This window comes from Pleurodeles waltl, chromosome 8 (genome assembly GCF_031143425.1).
Source record: "Pleurodeles waltl isolate 20211129_DDA chromosome 8, aPleWal1.hap1.20221129, whole genome shotgun sequence".
Lineage (NCBI taxonomy): Eukaryota > Metazoa > Chordata > Amphibia > Caudata > Salamandridae > Pleurodeles > Pleurodeles waltl.
Window position 1 is genome coordinate 31,572,889 of NC_090447.1, and position 22,847 is coordinate 31,595,735.

At 47.3% G+C, this 22,847-nt stretch overlaps 1 protein-coding gene across 1 annotated transcript in view; it reads right to left on the bottom strand.

Moving 5' to 3' along the window:
• Window positions 1-22,847, bottom strand: part of DCHS1 (dachsous cadherin-related 1) — a 328,180-nt gene that overhangs the window by 277,942 nt on the left and 27,391 nt on the right. Inside the window, exon 2 of the mRNA XM_069203663.1 lies at window positions 7,347-9,183. Within this exon, the coding sequence (XP_069059764.1) occupies window positions 7,347-9,101 (1,755 nt within the window). The 5' untranslated portion in view covers window positions 9,102-9,183. The remainder of the gene's footprint in view (window positions 1-7,346; window positions 9,184-22,847) is intronic.

Consider the following 22,847-nt stretch of genomic DNA (forward strand, 5'->3'; position numbering starts at 1 on the left):
AGAGGAGAGAGAGAGGGAGGGAGAGAGAGAAGAAGGGTGAAGGGTGAGAAGGAGAGAGAGAAGAAAGACAGAGATAGAGAGAGAAGAAGAGAGAGAAGAAGAAGAGGGGGAGGAGAGAGAGGGAAAAGGAGAGAGGAAGAGGGAGAGAGAGAGGGAGAGAGAATGAGAGGGAAGGGGGAGTGAGGGGAGAGAGAAAGAGAGAGAGGGGAAAGAGAGAAAAGAGAGGGATTGAGAGAGAGGACAGAGAGAGAGAGACAGAGAGAGAAAGAAAGAGACAGAAGGAGAGAGAGAGAGAGAGAGAGAGAGAGAGAGACAAAGGTATGTGTATATATATATATATATATATATATATATATATATATATATATATATATATATATATATAAATGCAAATATTACCTTCCCCCCCCGTCAAGGGCGACGCTCCTCCACCCTAATGGGCACCCAAAGCAGTGCTTAATTTGAGCCAGTGGTTTCCGGTGCTCGGCCCCAGCACCCAATTGTCAACACTAGCGCCTGTGACAGTCTGCCACAAGGTGGTGCTGTCTGACTAATTTAGAGATGAGCACAACAGTGGTTAATTATTAATTCAGTATACATTAAAAACGAGTGGTACCTACCACCCGAGCCAGGCTTATGGCTTTGGGGGGCTGGAATAGTCTGCGTTGTCTCACTTGGAGGAGGGAGATGGTTAGAAGTTGTGTGGTTACTATCATCGGCAGCGTGTCAGGGCAATGCGGGGTGCACGCTGCAGTGGCCTCCCCGACGAGGGACTAAGCACTTACTGTTTTACAAATTAACCACTGACGCAAAGGCATGCAGAGTGTCCCAGATGAGTGCACCTGTGCACGGGAGGCCAGCAAGGAAGCTGTATATAGATATATATATGTATATATATATATATATATGTATATATATATATATATGTATGGCTTTAGAAAGGGACCCCTGAGATAAGCCTTAACCCTGAGTCTCCCCCTGAGCCGGCACAGCCTCACCCTAGTTAGCGCTTCGATGCCCTCGGGCCGGAATGCACTTTATAAATATACGATACATACATACATACATACATGGCAGACGTGGTCACTCAGGATGGGTGTCCATCACCTCCGGACATAAAACAAGCACAGTAGGCGAGAGGAGCTCAGTGAGGAGGGAACTGAAAGATTCTACTTAAGCAAATGTGTCATTCTTATGGAGCCCACTGAGGGAATTCATGATGAGATTTGAAGATGTTTTGTATTTTTTTGGGTACATTTGTAAATTGCATCATTCTTTTGGGCTTGGCGGGGCCTGGGACCTGACACAGTTATTAACTCCATGTTTAGCTGTGCAGACTTGCAGCTGTAGTTAAATGGACATGACTGACTTATTAACGCGCCCCTAAACCTGCCAGGGCTATCGGGTTTGCACCAGTAACTAGAGGAGGTTTGTCACAGTTACATTTACAGTCTGAGGTCAATGCGCCTGGATGACGAGGCGCTAGCATACAGCGCTTTGTCATGTGGGATGCTCTGGATTCTGCTCTTATTCAATGGGGCGATAAGAATTAACTAAGAGACTGTCACACTCATATCTGCGCATTGTCTTTTTTCATTTGTATACATGTTAACAACATGAGATTTATTGCAAATGTGTCAAGCAACAGGGTTTGCAAAGTGTTGATTTTACTTTTGTAATGTTATGGATTTTTATAGTGTGTAGCTTACATTAGTTTCCAGATGTTTTATTTCTTTCACAAAAAGAGAAACCAAGCAGTGATAAGAAATTCACATTACACGTCTGGTTCAGCATCTGGATTGAAATAAGTGCTTACACCTAAGTGTAACATTGGACACAAATGGAAAATGTGGCTTACATTTATAAACACAACTGATAAACAATAGCCTTGTAAAGTAGTTTACTCCTTAGTACAGAGTCGTTCCATTACCCTTGCCCCCAAAAAGCTTAATTCCCTGGTCTCTTGCAGAAGGCAGAATCTGTGGTACTAAATTTAACACCCCAGCATGCAGCTTGTAATGTGCTATAAAAACACAATTAATCTAAGTGTCTTTTAAAAATATTTATAGTCCATATAGTGTGGTACCAGCAGAGCCATTTCTGCTTTTGCGTAATATTCTGTATCATACAAAAACAAAACATGCTGCCATAAAAGGCTATTTTCTGCTAATGATTGTTCATTTCTGGAAAACACAGCTGTCTGCTGGCCCTGGCGGGGTATAGTGACGTCACAACTCAACGGTAATAACTGATTACAGTTGAGTAACCATGCAACCTTCTTGATACAGGTGACTTGTGATGTTACAATGATAATGTAAAAATGGAATGCGTAGACTAGGAACTGCGTTTTAGGTCTGACATTAGCCCAAACCTTTTGATTTTACTAAAATTATACATATATATATATATATATATATATATATATATATATATATATATACAGGGAGTGCAGAATTATTAGGCAAATGAGTATTTTGACCACATCATCCTCTTTATGCATGTTGTCTTACTCCAAGCTGTATAGGCTCGAAAGCCTACTACCAATTAAGCATATTAGGTGATGTGCATCTCTGTAATGAGAAGGGGTGTGGTCTAATGACATCAACACCCTATATCAGGTGTGCATAATTATTAGGCAACTTCCTTTCCTTTGGCAAAATGGGTCAAAAGAAGGACTTGACAGGCTCAGAAAAGTCAAAAATAGTGAGATATCTTGCAGAGGGATGCAGCACTCTTAAAATTGCAAAGCTTCTGAAGCGTGATCATCGAACAATCAAGCGTTTCATTCAAAATAGTCAACAGGGTCGCAAGAAGCGTGTGGAAAAACCAAGGCGCAAAATAACTGCCCATGAACTGAGAAAAGTCAAGCGTGCAGCTGCCACGATGCCACTTGCCACCAGTTTGGCCATATTTCAGAGCTGCAACATCACTGGAGTGCCCAAAAGCACAAGGTGTGCAATACTCAGAGACATGGCCAAGGTAAGAAAGGCTGAAAGACGACCACCACTGAACAAGACACACAAGCTGAAACGTCAAGACTGGGCCAAGAAATATCTCAAGACTGATTTTTCTAAGGTTTTATGGACTGATGAAATGAGAGTGAGTCTTGATGGGCCAGATAGATGGGCCCGTGGCTGGATTGGTAAAGGGCAGAGAGCTCCAGTCCGACTCAGACGCCAGCAAGGTGGAGGTGGAGTACTGGTTTGGGCTGGTATCATCAAAGATGAGCTTGTGGGGCCTTTTCGGGTTGAGGATGGAGTCAAGCTCAACTCCCAGTCCTACTGCCAGTTCCTGGAAGACACCTTCTTCAAGCAGTGGTACAGGAAGAAGTCTGCATCCTTCAAGAAAAACATGATTTTCATGCAGGACAATGCTCCATCACACGCGTCCAAGTACTCCACAGCGTGGCTGGCAAGAAAGGGTATAAAAGAAGGAAATCTAATGACATGGCCTCCTTGTTCACCTGATCTGAACCCCATTGAGAACCTGTGGTCCATCATCAAATGTGAGATTTACAAGGAGGGAAAACAGTACACCTCTCTGTGTCTGGGAGGCTGTGGTTGCTGCTGCACGCAATGTTGATGGTGAACAGATCAAAACACTGACAGAATCCATGGATGGCAGGCTTTTGAGTGTCCTTGCAAAGAAAGGTGGCTATATTGGTCACTGATTTGTTTTTGTTTTGTTTTTGAATGTCAGAAATGTATATTTGTGAATGTTGAGATGTTATATTGGTTTCACTGGTAATAATAAATAATTGAAATGGGTATATATTTGTTTTTTGTTAAGTTGCCTAATAATTATGCACACCTGATATAGGGTGTTGATGTCATTAGACCACACCCCTTCTCATTACAGAGATGCACATCACCTAATATGCTTAATTGGTAGTAGGCTTTCGAGCCTATACAGCTTGGAGTAAGACAACATGCATAAAGAGGATGATGTGGTCAAAATACTCATTTGCCTAATAATTCTGCACTCCCTGTATATATATATATATATATATATATATATATATATATATGTATGCGCCAATGTGTAGGTTCTGAGACCACAACACTTGCTTTTAGCCAGAGGTTTTATTTGAGATTGGCAAGGGAAAAGCAGCTCTCCTGACAATACAATCTCAGAAAAGAAATGGGAAAACAAGCATTGACAAAGCCAAAAGGCTGAAGCCAACTGAAGAACTATTTGCTTTGACAGTGGTTGTTGTGCCCGGCTTGTAGGCTCCCATGCATTTATAATGTACACATCAAAAGCAAACAGCCCTGAAAACAAAAACAAAAATGCCCTAACAACACACAGCATGGGATAGGAATAAACGTAAAACTCAACAGGACTAAAGTGAGCGTAACTTTCATAGGTCCAAAATGTCCTATCGAAAAATACCTTTTCACATCCAATCTCCAGTGCCAATATATAGATTACGGGCCAGCTGGTCTCGGAATCTAAGTTAGGTTTCTGGTGTCAGAGACAGAGGTTAGGCCTGAAATGCAGTAGACATATCTTTACTAAATAACAATCCATTCAATTATTTCAAATCTGGACTGTCTATTGAGCTTGGCCTACTCAATGAGGGTCCTTAGATCATGACAGACCCCTCCTGTGGCACTGGTACCAACATCTGGAAAAACAGAAAGGCTGATAGGCTAATGAGCTTCAAATCACATCCCAAGAAGTCGGTGGCATGGCCAGAATGCACGCTCCACCGGATATTCAAGGCAGCCATTTAATCAGGGCGAGCTGTTGACCAAGAAGACGTTGGCTCCACTCCAGGCCACTCAACCTTGCCAGCCCATGAAAGCAAACTCCAGGTTCACGGGTGAGCTGGCCCTTCTCAGGAACAAAAGTCAGTCACTTGAAAGGCAAAGGAGGAAATCCAACTCCCTGCCTGATAAACTTGCAGGGCATCATCGACGAAAAGGAATACCGAAGCAAGACCCACATGGTCGGCATCTACTCTAGTTTTACAACCTTCCAAGAGTTAGTCAACATCTACAGTAGGTTTTGGCCACACCAAGTTGTGTCAGTTCATAAGATCTTAGTTGACCTTCTCTTCGCTCACATCTCGTTTCTGAGGTCGCCGCCTCGCTTATTCCTACAGGAACCCCTGCCAAGGTCTGCCGTCATCATCCTGTTTGGGTGCATGCCAAGCCTCAGCTGCCAAGCTCTCCTCTGACTCATTGACACCGATGGAGCCAAAGTAATCAAGGCCTCTGTTCCATAAAGGCCGGTCCCCAGCTCCTGGAAGCAGGCAACGGTCACCCAGCTCTTGAGGAAATCCAAGGTGGATCTACTGAATATACCACTACCCTTATTCTCATTGCAGAAATAGTCAACCCATCGTTTCCCGACACATACCCAGCCTCCCCATCCAACGCACAACCAGCTGTCTGGGCTCGGCACCTCCATCGGCTGCAGTACCCCACTCTGGGTCTCGGGGAAGAGATTCACCTGACCCAAGATGGCGGCTGCAGAGGCCCCTTTCTTTTTCCACTTGTAACATGCATTATGGTGTCGCTTTAGACCCTTTGCACCCATGGATAGGGGAGTCTTGACTAAGTTCAGTGACTCCCTTCTGAAAGGCTGATGCAGGTAAATAGAACTGGAGAATATCATGTCACCCCCGGCCACGTAAAAAGGGATGTTAAGCTGTGCTCCGTTTTCAATCACCAGTTCTTTACAAGTATGCGCCCCCTAGTGGGGCATCTGGCACTATGCATAAACTTAGGAAGCGGGTCCTGACAGGTGTGTCCTCTATGCCAGGGATACTGGGAAGCACTTTAAATTTAATGAAGAACAAAACTGACAAAGTAAGTTTGACCTCCCTGACTTAACAAACTGCCTAAGAGATCTGGGACAACTTCTCTGTATCCATCAAGACCACCCCAATGTTGCTACAACTTAGAAAATAGTTATAAATGCACCTCTTTAAAGAACATTACACCACAAAGCAATAACAACATATTCCCAGCATCTTCTTCAATCACTCATTGAGCATAATTTTGTCCTGGACCCAGTACAGTGATATATTTGGCTAGGTTTGTGCTATATATACACACACACATATATATATATATATATACATACAAACACATACATACATACACACATACATACTTACAAACACACATACATACGTACGTACATACATACATACATAAATTGCCTATTGTGCATTAAGCTAAAAAGTCGGGTCCTTTTCAAAGGAAGTTGTTGTCTTCAAGGGGAGAAGCTTGGAAAACTCTGTTTTTGTCACTTGGCACCGGCCCCCACCCGCTATCGTCTCTATAGGTGGGAATTTGCACATCAAAATAGACCCCAAACTGTCCTTCAGGCATCATATGAAAATCATAGAAATACGAGTGAATGGTTATAATCTTAGCAAAAACATCATCTGCACACAACCGCCTGTTTACATTGCCCCAAAGAGAATTATATCCTCAGTCTTTAGTAACATCCTTGAAATATGTAAAAACACAACTATGTCAACCTCAGTCCTTCTCAGTCAGTATTCTAGGGATCTAGACTTGAGGGAGAGCTTAGGGGTTCGTCTTCTTCGCTGGGTGGCGGAGGCTTCTCAGTGCACAGCCCAGCACTCTGGAAGTCCCTGCATCTCTACGGTTGGGACTAACCCTTCTACATGCTCTGCTGTGAAAATGGCTGATTGGAGCAACTTTAGACATCTCTAGCTATTGATCAAGTTCTAGCAGTGAGACCTACACATTGCTCAGAGTCAATCTACCTCCCTAGTACTCACAGGCACCCCCGATCCAACAGCGGAGGATGCTCCTTCTCTCACCTGGTGGCCAAGGCATGGAACAACCTTTCCTGCACTTCAGGACTACCCCCTCGTTCCAACAATTCAGGAAAGCACTCAAGACCTGGATGTTCGAATAAACAAACCACCACGCATCAGCCAACTTCGCAAGTGCCTCGAGACCCTCACGGGTGATTTGCCGGGCTCTATAAATGCTGAGTGATTGATTGAATAAACTAATGTGTCTCCGTAATCCAAATTCATATCACATGACCCAACCTGGCCTAATCTGCCTTGTGAGAACTAAGGAATGTACTGTAATTCTTTCCTACTCATGACTCATGGCCTATCGAATAGTCATTATAATTAGCACCACATGATGTTTTAACAAAGCTTTGCATGACCCTAGTCTGGCCTCACTTGATTCAGATCGAGAAGTCTGAGAGCCCCAGAGGTAAACAATGGTTGCACCGGAGAGCTGACCATACAAGTTCACGAGTCTAAAAACAAATGCGCCTGGACGGTCAGCGTCTACAATGGATAGTAATATTTGTACAAGGAGGACCAAAGCCTCAGTCCTTACCTGGAGGAAGCAGGTCCCGATGGGCGTGTTCTCCTTCAAGGACACATTGTAGAAGTTACTACTGAAGGTGGGCTCGTTGTCGTTGACATCTTGGAGGGCCACCTTCACCACGGCTGTGGAGGAGAGGGGGGGGCTGCCCCTGTCGGTGGCCATCACTGTCAGCTTGGGTTGCGGGTCCTTCTCATAATCCAGGGGGGTGGTGGTGGTGATAATCCCAGTGGCAGGGTCAATGGCGAACCAATCAGAGTTGGTATCCTGGTTGTGTAGGATGCTGTAATGGATGTCCCCATTCGGTCCCTGATCTTTGTCCCTTGCCGTCACCTGCAGCACAAAGCTGCCGGGATACACTACCTCAGGGATGGTTTGCTTATAGACCTGCTGGTCAAACAGGGGTGGGTTGTCGTTGATGTCCACAACCTGAAGGACGAAAGAGGACTCCGCCCGTAGCGGAGGGGTTCCAGAATCAGTGGCCATGACCCTCAGCTCATAGGAGTCCCTCTCTTCCCTGTCCAGGTGCTTGTCCACAATGATCAAGTAGATAATGTTATCTTTTGTGGTTAGAGCAAACTTTCCATCTCCGCCTTCCAGTGATACATTCACATTGGAGTACTCACCATAGTCTGGGTCGGACACCGAGATACGGGCAACATACTGACCCGGCTGGGCGCCCTCCGAGACCTGTGGAGAGCCGTCCTCACTAAGGAAGATGATGGTCATGGTGGGCTGGTTGTCATTGTAATCTCGCACGTGGATTGAGACAAAGGCAGTGGAAACCTCCGGGTGCGTAGCGTTGTCCCTCGCTTGCACCACCAGCTCATGCACCCGACGCATCTCGTAGTCCAGCCCCTTGCTGAGCCTGATCACTCCGGTCTTGGAGTCAATCTCAAAGTACTTGTCGGGGTCGCTCTGCCGGCGGTTGATCTCATATATAATAACCCCGTTTTCTCCCTCGTCCGCGTCGGAGGCAAACACCTGCAGGATGTTGCTGCCCGGCTTCAAGTTCTCTGAGATGAGCGTGTGGTAGCGGGTCTCATTGAAGGCCGGCGCATTATCATTTATATCCTGGATGACGATATCCAAGGTCATCTGCGTACTCCTGTGAGGAGATCCTCCATCGTAGGCCTCAAGCACCAATGAGTAGGAGGAGCGGTTCTCTCGATCGAGCACACCGCTGACCACAAGGTCCAAGTAGAGGACTCCATTGGAGCCTCTCCTGGTGTCGAGCCTGAAGGCTTGGCCAATGTTCCCCCGCTTAATGGTGTAGCCCTGCGTGTTCAGCTGCCCACTGTCGGCGTCGAAGGCTGGATCCAGAGGGAAGCGGGTACCAATGGGCGTGTGCTCAGGTATTCGGAACACACGGTGACTTTCAGGGAATGCTGGGGCATGGTCGTTGATGTCATTGACGTTTATAGTCACCTCCACAGTCACGCCCTCGGTAGTGACAGCGATGAAACTGTACTGTTCCCGGCTCTCGCGGTCCAGCACTTTGGCCGTCTTGATAATGCCCGTGATCTCATCGATTTCGAGGTCCGTGGTCACCCCACTGCCTTCCTGGGCAGAGATGAAGTACATGTAGGTGTTGGAGCCAGGGGGGAGGCCAGCACTGATGTCACCAATAATAGTACCCGCAGGCTGTCCCTCATCAATTTGTAGGTCCAGGGTGCCCAGCAAGACGTTACACTGCCCACCCAGTAGCCCCCACGCACCCAGGAGCAGCAGCAGGTTCAAGCGGCCGTGACCCCATAGATGATCCATGGTTTGGCCAGGAATGTTTGCTTCGGAGTGGGGCAGTCAGTGGTCCTTTCTCAACTTCTCCTACAGAACCTGCCTTTCAACCCTGCAAAGAAGAATAGAAGGTTGTCACAAGACATGAAAAAGAACAAAAAAAAACATTAACCCACAAACACTTAAAAAAATATTTTGACAAATCCCACCCAAGAAGACTTTCTAAAGTAGGAAACAACACAGTGTTCTGACATCAGGTAAAGAACTCAGCATCAGGGGGGTAGGTCCCGCTAACAGGATCCCTTGATGGCACGTACAGTTGGTATACGTGTACCACGTAGTGCCATGCAAGTACGGCTGGTACATAAAGGGGTGGCTTTAGTGCAGGGCGACTGGTGCGGCTGCACTGGGCGCTGACCTGGGGAGGGGGGTGATGACCTCCGGAGGGGCACTGTGATAACTCTTGTGATTAATGTTCCTGCTAAAGAGAGAAATGGAGTTTTGTGCAGTGGCAGCTTTGGTTCACCATAAAGTAGCGCAGGAGTTTAATGTGCCTGCTGCAAAGAACAGATCTGTATTTGATGTGGATTGCTGAGTGGGTTCCTGCTTTGGTCACAGAGGCTTTTTGGTTGCTGCAGTTCATAAGATTAGTGGTTAATTTGTAAATAAAAATGTGCCAGTGCCCAAAGCTCTCCTCTGAAACACGCGGCTGCTGCAATTCAATGTGCGAGCACAGAATACTGAGACAGTGTAATACTAAAGCCATCTCAGGTCTCTTTAAACCATTTACAGTCACTCCCTGCCCCTTCAGCTCACTCTTGCAGCTTTCTGCTTTCTCTCTTTGTGAAGCTTTTCCATTTTTCTCTTCCTCCTTCTTTCCTACTAGTGTCTTTTGACTGCAGTAAATGTCTGATGCAAAAACATAAGTGCCAGCCCTCAAAAATAACAGCCACCCGCTCAAATTGAGCAACTCTACTCTACAACTCTAGTATGGAACAATGACTGTTATGAACTTCAATTAAAGAGCTGCATGCAAAGTGCATGAAATGGGTTAGGACATTATGTCCCCCGTCTTTGATTATCTATTCCTAATGTTGCCACAAAGAGTTTGTTTGGGTAGATATACATTCTTGTTATGCCAGCCTTTACCAGCGCTTTAAAACAAAGGAAATGTATGTGAGGGAGGCACTAAGGAAAGATGAGGGGCACTCTTGGGTGGTAGTGAGAGAACCTGAGGAGGCACTCATGATGGGGGTCGCCAAGAATGATCGTCACACTGGGTGCCACCAGCAGTAAAGCCGGCCCTGGGCACGTGACGTGCACGTGCAGCTGGCGCAGTTGATGAATGAATGTTACGTTCTTCAAGCTATGATTACCTGCACTAATTGCATGCGTGGGTAAGCAGCCATGCACATATAGTTGGTGCTGACACCAAGGACATCTACTGGAAATGCAACTGATGTCATTCATAGGTTAATGTGAAAAAATACCAGAAAAGGTGCAACACAGAAAGTGTGGCTTCTCAATGGATTGTTGTAGCGTATTTCCAATTGAGAAGCTGGCACCCAGAATTACTCAGACACTAGTCACTGTTTGCAGTGCCTACCGACAGACTTCCGGTGCCTGTCCTCTCATTTCATGACATCACACAAACGATCAATAACAGAAGACCTTGACAGGGCATTAACTGCTATCAAAGGCACTTAAACCATGAATGAAAAGCCTCTGCAGATGGCCCAGCTCCCCATCCGGGTCCCCGCTCGAGCTAGCCCAAAACATCAGTTACTTGGTCACCGATGGAGTTCATGCACGAGTGATTGTTCTGAATTCAGTGTGACTGCAGAACCAGTTTGTACTCACAGACAAAGAGTTTGATAAAAAAAAAACTGTTGATGAGCTATCATCCTATCATGTTGACAAAACCGTTTATGTGTGTATAGCAATTTAATACTGTACATATATACACACAGACATAATGAGATGTTTCCAAATTAAGGCCACAACTGATCGTGTTTTGCTGCCCAAGTAATGAACTTTCACAATCTGTGGGTGGGGGTGAGCCAGGGAATTTCTTCCTGACTAATATCATTAAAGCCCTTCTGCCTCAGGCTGTCCTGGTTGTTAAAGGCCCTCTCCCTCGTTATAGGCCCTTTACAGCGGCTCATGCCTATATTGAGGAATAGGGCGTTTAGCGATATAACACTATATTGCATGAGATTCTGTAAACCCTGTATATACGGTAATCCCTGTATATAAGGCAATCCATAATCTATTCGTAATAGGTGACTCGTGAGTTGTGACGCACCAAGTCGCCGATTATAAAGAAAAGACATCAGAACTCAAGTTATTACAGTCGAGGTCTATCATGCAGCATAAATAAAGCAGCTGTTTAAAGCAAAGAAACAGAATGTTGTTTTTATTTCTTCTACTCTATTTCATAGTTTAGGATAAGCACAGGCACTATGTTTATTTGTTGTACTCCTTAGAGAAAAGCTACAATCTTCCTGCATGTATCTACACCTTCCAAGCTACTGTAGCTTTGTTCCCTGAAAAAATGACTAGTATTGCACTGCTTTTAATATCTGTTTGCAACAACTATCTAACATGTTTCTGTTGTGTTTAATTTTGCACTAGAGGTTTTATCTTTATTCTTCAAGTTTGCAAACGTGTGCGCTCTTTCATATAAAAAAGATACACACCAAGATTTAAAGTGGTTTGTGGTGTAGGTGAAGGTGTGACCATGTGTTATATGGGCTAAAGTACCCACTGGTGTACATGATAAGGATATTGCAAGTCACCTAAGAGTTACATAACTTTACCAAGGAAGTCGGCCTTCGGCCTTGTTCCTCTGTAGGTTTATGGAACTCCTTGGTGACTTGCAATATTCTTATAATGTATGGCACAGGGTACTTTAACCCTTAAATAATATTTAACAATCTGTTATTCATAATCGGTTATCGTATACAATAGGTACACCTAATATAATAATGCTTTGTAGGTAATCTTTTGTAAAAGGAAAGCCCAGGGCTGGAAACATGGAGGAAGGGGGCAAATATACTTCTCAGGTACAGAAGCCTGGCACACAGCTCACTTCCCTACCCGCGTGGCCCTGAACCCCTCCTAACTTAGCACAGATTGGCTGAATGCCACCACAAAATTCCAGTCCCTTAAACCCTATAAACAATAGGCCATAATATTCCTCCACTCATGCCCCAGCCTGCAGGAAACAGAAATTAGTGGAAGCTAAATCCCCAGCTGAGCACAAAGAATACTCATAAATACTGCATTCGTATGAAGCGGGCTGGCCGCGCGCCACGCCGGTTGCAGGACTGCACGCGGCGGCCATTAAAGCTGTGTACAAGATTACGCGAGATGCTGTTCTCATTGGCCCGCACTCTTTGGGCCCGCCATATTGCTTTACAATGGAGTACAGGTTTTAGGGAGCTGAACCCCTAGGCAGATCAGTACTGCCCCCCTGGATGCTGGGGACTTGGAAAAGCCAGTTAGATCAGGTTCTAGAGGTGCCTTGTAGCTGCTGAAGAGCTCTAGCTCTTCTGAGCTGTTTCCACCCCCTTGGCTCACTTGCATTCTGGAACTTATAGCTTTAATGTGCCCATCAAAGGGGTCTGGGCGCTTGCACCCATACACCGGAAGTGCTACAAAGTTCTTCCTTGACAAGAACTCACTTTACTAGTTAGGTACTGTTTACCCTTGCTGCAGGGCTCTGCATAGGTTAGGTACTGTATACCCCTTGCTGCTGGACTCTGCATTGGTTAGGTACTGTATACCCCTTGCTGCTGGGCTCTGCATGGGTTAGGTACTGTTTACCCTTGCTGCTGGGCTCTGCATAGGTTAGGTACTGTATACCCCTTGCTGCTGGACTCTGCATTGGTTAGGTACTGTATACACCTTGCTGCTGGACTCTGCATAGGTTAGGTACTGTTTACCCTTGCTGCTGGGCTCTGCATAGGTTAGGTACTGTATACCCCTTGCTGCTGGGCTCTGCATGGGTTAGGTACTGTTTATCCTTGCCGCTGGGCTCTGCATAGGTTAGGTACTGTTTACCCTTGCTCCTGGGCTCTGCATAGGTTAGGTACTGTTTACACTTGCTGCTGGGCTCTGCATAGGTAAGGTACTGTTTGCCCTTGCTGCTGGGCTCTGCATGGGTTAGGTACTGTTTACCCTTGCTGCTGGGCTCTGCATAGGTTAGGTACTGTTCACACTTGCTGCTGGGCTCTGCATAGGTTAGGTACTCTTTACCCTTGCTGCTGGCCTCTGCATATGTCAGGTACTGTTTACCCCTTGCTGCTGGGCTCTGTATAGGTCAGGTACTGTATACCCCTTGCTGCTGGGCTCTGTATGGGTCAGGTACTGTATACCCCTTGCTGCTGGGCTCTGTATAGGTCAGGTACTGTATACCCCTTGCTGCTGGGCTCTGCATAGGTTAGGTACTGTTTACCCTTGCTGCTGGGCTCTGCATGGGTTAGGTACTGTATACCCCTTGCTGCTGGGCTCTGCATAGGTTAGGTACTGTATAACCCTTGTTGCAGTGCTCTGCATGGGTTAGGTTCTGTTTCCCCTTGCTGCTGGGCTTTGCATAGGTTAGGTTCTGTATGGCCTTAGTGCTGGGCTCTGCATAGGTTAGGTATTGTATACCCCTTGCTGCTGGTCTTTGCATAGGTGTGGTACTGTTTACCCTTGCTGCTGGGCTCTGCATAGGTTAGGTACACTATACCCCTTGCTGCTGGTCTCTGCATAGGTTAGGTACTGTCTACCCCTTGCTGCTGGGCTCTGCATAGGTTAGGTACTGTATACCCCTTGGTGCTGGGCTCTGCATAGGTCAGTTACTGTATACCCCTTGCTGCTGGGCTCTGCATAGGTTAGGTACTGCATACCCTTGCTGCTGGGCTCTGCATAGGTTAGATACTGTATACCCCTTGGTGCTGGGCTCTGCATAGGTTAGGTACTGCATACCCTTGCTGCTGGGCTCTGCATAGGTTAGATACTGTATACCCCTTGGTGCTGGGCTCTGCATAGGTTAGGTACATTATACCCCTTGCTGCTGGACTCTGCATAGGTTAGGTACATTATACCCCTTGCTGCAGTGCTCTGCATAGGTTAGGTGCTGCATACCCTTGCTGCTGGGCTCTGCATAGGTTAGATACTGTATACCCCTTGGTGCTGGGCTCTGCATAGGTTAGGTACTGCATACCCTTGCTGCTGGGCTCTGCATAGGTTAGATACTGTATACCCCTTGGTGCTGGGCTCTGCATAGGTTAGGTACTGTATACCCTTGCTGCTGGGCTCTGCATAGGTTAGGTACTGTTTTCCCTTGCTGCTGGGCTCTGCACAGGTTAGGTTCTGTATACTCTTCAGCACTGCTGCAATATTTTAAATGGGAGAATACCGGCACTCCTCAGCACTGCTGCAATACTTTTAACGGGAGAGTACGGGAGAGCACCTGGACTCTTCAGCACTGCTGCAATACTTTAAACGGGAGAGTACCAGCACTCCTCAGCACTGCTGCAATACTTTAAAGAGGAGAGTACCAGCACTCCTCACCACTGCTGCAATACCTTTAACGGGAGAGTACCTGTACTCCTCAGCACTGGTGCAATACTTTAAACGGGAGAGTACCAGCACTCCTCACCACTGCTGCAATACCTTTAACGGGAGAGTACCTGTACTCCTCAGCACTGCTGCAGTACTTTTAGCGGGAGAATACCTGCACTTCTCAGGACTTCTGCAATACTTTTAATGGGAGAGTACCTCCACTTCTCACCACTGCTGCAATACTTTTAATGGGAGAGTACCTGCACTTCTCACCACTGCTGCAATACTTTTAAGGTGAAAGTACCTGCACTCCTCAGCACTGCTGCAATACTTTAAACAGAGAGTACGGGAGAGTACCTGCACCCCTCAGCACTGTTGCAATACTTTTAACGGGAGGGTACCACCACTCCTCAGCACTGCTGCAATACCTTTAACGGGAGAGTACCAGCACTCCTCAGCATTGCTGCAATACTTTAAATGGGAGAGTACCTGGACTCTTCAGCACTGCTGCAATACTTTTAACGGGAGAGTACCAGCACTCATCATTGCTGCAATACTTTTAACGGGAGAGTACGGGAGAGTCCCTGGACTCTTCAGCACTGCTGCAATACTTCAAAAGAGAGAGTACCAGCATTCCTCAGCACTGCTGCAATACTTTAAATGGGAGAGTACCTGGACTCTTCAGCACTGCTGCAATACTTTAAACGGGAGAGTACCAGCACTCCTTAGCACTGCTGCAATACTCTGAACGGGAGAGTACCAGCACTTCTCAGGGGCGAGTGCAGTGAATACCTTTGAATACCTGCACTTTTCTTTTTCCATTTAAAGCCCTGCTCAGAGCTCCTATGATAACCTCTCGGCGCTGCCTTCGCGCTGCCCCGCTCCAGGGGCAGTACCTGGCACTGAGTCGCACCACGTCCTGGAGCCCCCTCCCCTGCAGCCGGGGGTGGGGGGGTCGCCTGTCTCCTCAGTGATGGATGGCTTTCTCCTGCCTCTCCTCACCGTCCCCGGGGACACTCGGGGCGCCCCCTCCCCCAGCCCTTCCTCCCCAGGACCAGGCTGCGGTAGCTGGGCCGGGAGCCCCCACATCTGCTTTTAATTAGAAGCCATTTGATTGCCGGGGAGCGCCTGGCCGCCTCAGCCTCTGAAACCCAATCCCCTTGCCCCCAAAGCTGGGCTCCTGTCCCCGGGATCCGAGGCCCTCGCCAGCGGACACCGCGGGGGAGGAAGGGGAAACCGCCCCCCGGTGACCCGGCCGGGGGGTGTCCTGCCCTAATGGTGAGCGGGGGACCAGGTCAGAGAGAGGAGGGGGCCGCCAGGATGGCGACCAGGCCTGGGCGTGCCACCCTGGGCCTGGGATGCGGGCCCTCGCTCCGTGCCACCTGAACAGGGGTTCACAGTTTCAGTGCGCTTTCAGCAGGAGTGTGGCGCCGATTGATTCCGAGAGTGATAATGGAGACTACGAATCCCAGAGTGCTTTAGGTCATGATGAATAGCCTCACAGCTGGAAGCGTGTGTCCTGACAACATGGAGTCAAGTTGTAATACTAGCAAGTTGCAGGTTAGGACAGGCTAGCAATAACTTCCCAAGAGACTGGTTGACCAGGTTAAGGGGGTTGGGGTTGGCTTGGAGGACTCTGGGGGGCTGTGACCAGGTCAGGCAGAGCCTGCCCATGGCCGTCCAGGAGGCTGGTTGCCTGGGTCCGAGGGACTTTGCCCATGCCTTGCCCCAGAGATGGGTCAGCTGGGTAGAGGGTCCCTGGCCATAGGATGCCCGGGTGCAGAGTGACCAGGGCAGAGGGTCGTTTACCCTGGCGTGCGCAGGAGGCTCCGTTGCCAGATTTGAGGGACCCTAGTGGTCACCCGACGAGGGAGGCTGAGGGACCAGGTTTGACAGAGTTTGACCCCGACAGTTTGAGGAGACGAGGCAATGCTTAATTTGTGCAGCTGGTGATTGTGACAGACTGTAGTGCTAGCCACTCGATTTTGGGGGACCGACCGGGCTTATTTTTCATCATGAGATCTTTACCCAGAGGACTCAGCTGTCAGGTATACATACCATTCTACGCCACATCACATCAATATGGGCTTAAGTCCTAAAGCGCACTGAGGCCGGGGGCCTCAGACTGCTAAACACTCCAAGGCTCGCGGATTCGGCCTTCAGAGATCCATGTGGTGCGGGCACAGGGAATCATTTTAGGGAAAACCAAAGGAAAAGGAAAGCCCTGCAGGCTGAACTCTGGGTAACCGACCCGGGGAAGTTAACCTTTCTTGAAAAAGAGAGGGCCGCAGTCCAAGGAGCGCGGAGAAGCGCGCCCCTAGTTAAATAAACATGTCCCATGGTGCTCATTAAAGCGCTAGTCTTGGCGCTTCCCTGCTTCAAGCCAGAGGCTCCGAGGGGTGTCTGCAGAGCGGCCGTCTGTGGGCAGAACCAAGGTACAGGGGTGTGGGGGGGGTCGTTTTTACATCAAAAGCAGGAGAGACTTTAACCAGAAAATACACACAATAACACATTGTGCTTTTATCAATCAAATCACCGGTTGGTGTTTGTCACTAAGAGGGGATTTTGTATCTTGTGGGGAAGGGACACCTTTCATGTTTCAACCCCCCCACTGACCAATATAGGGTCATGTTTGCCAATTAACATAACGTGTACTTGTAAAGCGCATGTGCACCAAGCGCTTGGTGCTGAATAACAGATGTTTATTGTATACCCACCTCAATAGAACCGCCGAAGGATGAAAAACTGAGTGGGGGCTCGCCAGGATTTGAACATGTGACCATGAGGTCAAACACAGGCCCCTGCAGCGGACGCATTTGTCCAGTAAACAACCAGACCCAGCATTCTAAGGCCAAGTCAATGTTTCCTCAAGTAGCGCCATTCACTTAGATTCTAAGCGCACTCCTAGCACACCTGAGCTATCCTGATACTGTTACATTCTAGGAAAGGAGGACTAATCCCCAAATGTCGAGATTTAGCCCATTTCACGGCACTCTAAGAACTTGGGGTGAACCCTGATAGGACAGTTATGTGGATAAGCACTGGAAGTTTCCACAGTTCAGTGTTCCAGAGCTTGTGACTGACTGGGAGAAACTACACACAGAAGTTCAGAAGGTTGCTGTGTTCCAGGGCAGGGTCTCTTGATTGCCAGCAGAGTGGGGACTGAATCTGGTCACACCTTCTGCCGGAAGTGCTGTTACATTGCCTTGAGGAGATGGGTGCTGCAGTACCCCTGCAAATGTAAACATGCCCACAAGAAGGGTTCCTCACCCCTGTCCTGGAGAGCAGGGCCAAAGCACAAGCAACCATCGTAATTCATAGTACCTGGGGGCGAAGGTTGGCTCACTACCTGTAGTGACTTGTAGTGAGCACCCCCCCCCCCTCCATTTCATTGTCCCCTCCATTAGCTCCTCGCTGCCCTCCATAAGGCGCTGGGGATTACTTCTAGGTATCTCCTGGCTTGGAGATTACCAGAGAGGTGGCTAGATGAGGCTTTAATGAGCGAATGCCCCACAACACAGAGGTATGTGTGGAGGCTGTGGAATTATCAGAAATGCTGCAAACCACAGAGGTGTGTGTGGAGGTTGTGGAGTTATCAGAAACACCACAAACAACAGAGGTATGTGTGGAGGCTGTGGAGTTATCAGAAACACCACAAACCACAGAGGTATATGTGGAGGCTGTGGAGTTATCCAAAATGCTGCAAACCACAGAGGTATGTGTGGAGGTTGTGGAGTTATCAGAAACACCACAAACCACAGAGGTATGTGTGGAGGCGGTGGAGTTATCAAAGAGACCACAAACCACAGAGGTATGTGTGGAGGTTGTGGAGTTATCAGAAATGCAGCACACCACAGAGGTATGTGTGGAGGCTGTGGAGTTATCCGAAATGCTGCAAACCACAGAGGTATGTGTGGAGGTTGTGGACTTATCAGAAACACCAAAAACCACAGAGGTATGTGGAGGCTGTGGAGTTATCAAAGACACCACAAACCACAGAGGTATGTGTGGAAGCTGTGGAGTTATCCGAAACACTGCAAACCACAAAGGTATGTGTGGAGGTTGTGGAGTTATCAGAAACACCACAAATCACAGAGGTATGTGTGGAGGCTGTGGAGTTATCAGAAACACCACAAACCACAGAGGTATGTGCGGAGGTTGTGGAGTTATCAGAAACACCACAAACCACAGAGGTATGTGTGGAGGCTGTGTAGTTATCAGAAACACCACAAACCACAGATGTATGTGTGTAGGCTGTGGAGTTATCATAAATGCTGCAAACCACAGAGGTATGTGTGGAGGCTGTGGAGTTGTCAGAAATGCTGCAAACCACAGAGGAATGTGTGGAGGTTGTGGAGTTATCAGAAACACCACAAACCACAGAGGTATGTGTGGAGGCTGTGGATTTGTCAGAAACACCGCAAACCAGAGAGGTATGTGTGTAGGCTGTGGAGTTATCATAAATGCTGCAAACCACAGCAAAATGTGTGGAGGCTGTGGAGTTATCAGAAATGCAGCAAACTACAGAGGTATGTGTGGAGGTTGTGGAGTTATCAGAAACCCCACAAACCACAGAGGTATGTGTGGAGGTTGTGGAGTTATCAGAAATGCTGCAAACCACAGAGGTATGTGTGGAGGCTGTGGAGTTATCAGAAATGCAGCAAACTACAGAGGTATGTGTGGAGGTTGTGGAGTTATCAGAAACACCACAAACCACAGAGGTATGTGAGGAGGTTGTGGAGTTATCAGAAACACCACAAACCACAGAGGTATGTGTGGAGGCTGTGGAGTTATTAGAAATGCTGCAAACCACAGAGGTATATGAGGAGAAGGCTGTGGAGTTATCAGAAATGTTGCAAACCACAGAGGTATGTTCCAAGGCTGTGGAGTTATCAGAAACACCACAAACCACAGAGGTATGTGCGGAGGCTGTGGAGTTTTCAGAAATGCTGCAAACCACAGAGGTATGTGTGGAGGTTGTGGAGTTATCAGAAACACCAAAAACCACAGAGGCATGTGTAGAGGCTGTGGAGTTGTCAAAGACACCACAAACCACAGAGGTATGTGTGGAGGCTGTGGAATTGTCAGAAACACCGCAAACCACAGAGGTATGTGTGTAGGCTGTGGAGTTATCATAAATGCTTCAAACCACAGCAAAATGTGCGGAGGCTTTGGAGTTATCAGAAATGCAGCAAACTACAGAGGTATGTGTGGAGGTTGTGGAGTTATCAGAAACGCTGCAAACCACAGAGGTATGTGTGGAGGCTGCGGAGTTATCAGAACCACCACAAGCCACAGAGGTATGTGTGGAGGCTGTGGAGTTATCAGAAATGCTGTAAACCACAGAGGTATGTGTGGAGGTTGTGGAGTTATCAGAAACACCACAAACCACAGAGGTATGTGAGGAGGTTGTGGAGTTATCAGAAACACCACAAACCACAGAGGTATGTGCAGAGGCTGTGAAGTTATCAGAAATGCTGCAAACCACAGAGGTATGTGCGGAGGCTGTGGAGTTATCAGAAATGCTGCAAACCACAGCAAAGTGTATGGGGGCCTTGGAGTTATCAGAAATGCTGCAAACCACAGCAAAATGTTTGGATGTTGTGGAATTATCAGAAATGCAGCAAATCACAGCAAAATGTGTCGAGTTGTGGAGTTATCAGAAGTGCTGCAAACCACAGAGGTATGTGCGGAGGCTGTGGAGTTATCAGAAACACCTCAAACCATAGAGGTATGTGAGGAGGTTGGGGAGTTATCAGAAACACCACAAACCACAGATGTATGTGCGGAGGCTGTGGAAGTATCAGAAATGCTGCAAACCACAGAGGTATGTGCGGAGGCTGTGGAGTTATCAGAAACACCACATACCATAGAGGTATGTGAGGAGGTTGTGGAGTTATCAGAAACACCACATACCATAGAGGTATGTGAGGAGGTTGTGGAGTTATCAGAAACACCACAAACCCCAGATGTATGTGTGGAGGCTGCGGAGTTATCAGAACCACCACAAGCCACAGAGGTATGTGTGGAGGCTGTGGAGTTATCAGAAATGCTGTAAACCACAGAGGTATGTGTGGAGGTTGTGGAGTTATCAGAAACACCACAAACCACAGAGGTATGTGAGGAGGTTGTGGAGTTATCAGAAACACCACAAACCACAGAGGTATGTGCAGAGGCTGTGAAGTTATCAGAAATGCTGCAAACCACAGAGGTATGTGCTGAGGCTGTGGAGTTATCAGAAATGCTGCAAACCACAGCAAAGTGTATGGGGGCCTTGGAGTTATCAGAAATGCTGCAAACCACAGCAAAATGTTTGGATGTTGTGGAATTATCAGAAATGCAGCAAATCACAGCAAAATGTGTCGAGTTGTGGAGTTATCAGAAGTGCTGCAAACCACAGAGGTATGTGCGGAGGCTGTGGAGTTATCAGAAACACCTCAAACCATAGAGGTATGTGAGGAGGTTGGGGAGTTATCAGAAACACCACAAACCACAGATGTATGTGCGGAGGCTGTGGAAGTATCAGAAATGCTGCAAACCACAGAGGTATGTGCGGAGGCTGTGGAGTTATCAGAAACACCACATACCATAGAGGTATGTGAGGAGGTTGTGGAGTTATCAGAAACACCACATACCATAGAGGTATGTGAGGAGGTTGTGGAGTTATCAGAAACACCACAAACCCCAGATGTATGTGCGGAGGCTGTGGAGTTATCAGAAATGCTGCAAACCACAGCAAAATGTTTGGATGTTGTGGATTTATCAGAAATGCAGCAAATCACAGCAAAATGTGTCGGGGTTGTGGAGTTATCAGAAGTGCTGTAAACCACAGCAAAATGTGTGGATGTTGTCGGGTTATAAGCAACGCAGCAAACCATAGCAAAGCTTGTGGCGGTTGTGAAGTTATCAGAAATACAGCAAACCACAGCAAAATGTGCGGCGGTTGTGGAGTTATCAGAAGTGCTGCAAACCACAGAGGTATGTGGATGCTGTGGGGGGGGGGGTATCAGAAACACTGCAAATTACAGGGAAATGCATGGAGATTGTGGAGTTATCAGAAACACCTAAAAGTACAGCAAAATATGTGGAGTTGTGGGGTTATCAGAAATGCTGCAAACCACAGCAAAATGTGTGGAGGCTGTGGAGTTATCAGAAATGCAGCAAACTACAGAGGTATGTCTGGAGGTTGTGGAGTTATCAGAAACACCACAAACCACAGAGGTAGGTGCGGAGGCTGTGGAGTTATCAGAAATGCTGCAAACTACAGAGGTATGTGTGGAGGTTGTGGAGTTATCAGAAACACCACAAACCACAGAGGTATATGTGGAGGCTGTGGAGTTATCAGAAACGCTGCAAACCACTGAGGTATATGTGGAGGCTGTGGAGTTATCAGAAACGCTGCAAACCACAGAGGTATGTGAGGAGGCTGTGGAGTTATCAGAAATGCAGCAAACTACAGAGGTATGTGTGGAGGTTGTGGAGTTATCAGAAACACCACAAACCACAGAGGTATATGTGGAGGCTGTGGAGTTATCAGAAACACCACAAACCACAGTGGTATATGTGGAGACTGTGGAGTTATCAGAAACGCTGCAAACCACAGAGGTATGTGCGGAGGCTGTGGACTTAACAGAAATGCTGAAAACCACAGTAAAGTGTGTGGGGGCCTTGGAGTTATCAGAAATGCAGCAAAACACAGCAAAATGTGTGGAGGTTGTGGAATTATCAGAAATGCTGCAAACAATAGCAAAATGTGTGGAGGTTGTGGAATTATCATAAATGCAGCAAACCACAGCAAAATGTGTGGCGGTTGTGGAGTTATCAGAAGTGCTGCAAACCACAGAGGGATGTGTGGAGGCTGTGGAGTTATCAGAAATGCTGCAAACCACAGCAACATGTGTGGATGTTGTGGAGTTATCAGAAATGCTGCAAACCACAGCAAAATGTGTGGGGGTTGTGGAGTTATCAGAAATGCTGCAAACCACAGTAAAATGTGTGGCGGTTGTGGAGTTATCAGAAACACCACAAACCATAGAGGTATGTGAGGAGGTTGTGGAGTTATCAGAAACACCACAAACCACAGAGGTATATGTGGAGGCTGTGGAGTTATCAGAAACGCTGCGAACCACAGAGGTTTGTGCAGAGGCTGTGGAGTTAACAGAAATGCTGAAAACCACAGCAAAGTGTGTGGGGGCCTTGGAGTTATCAGAAATGCAGCAAACC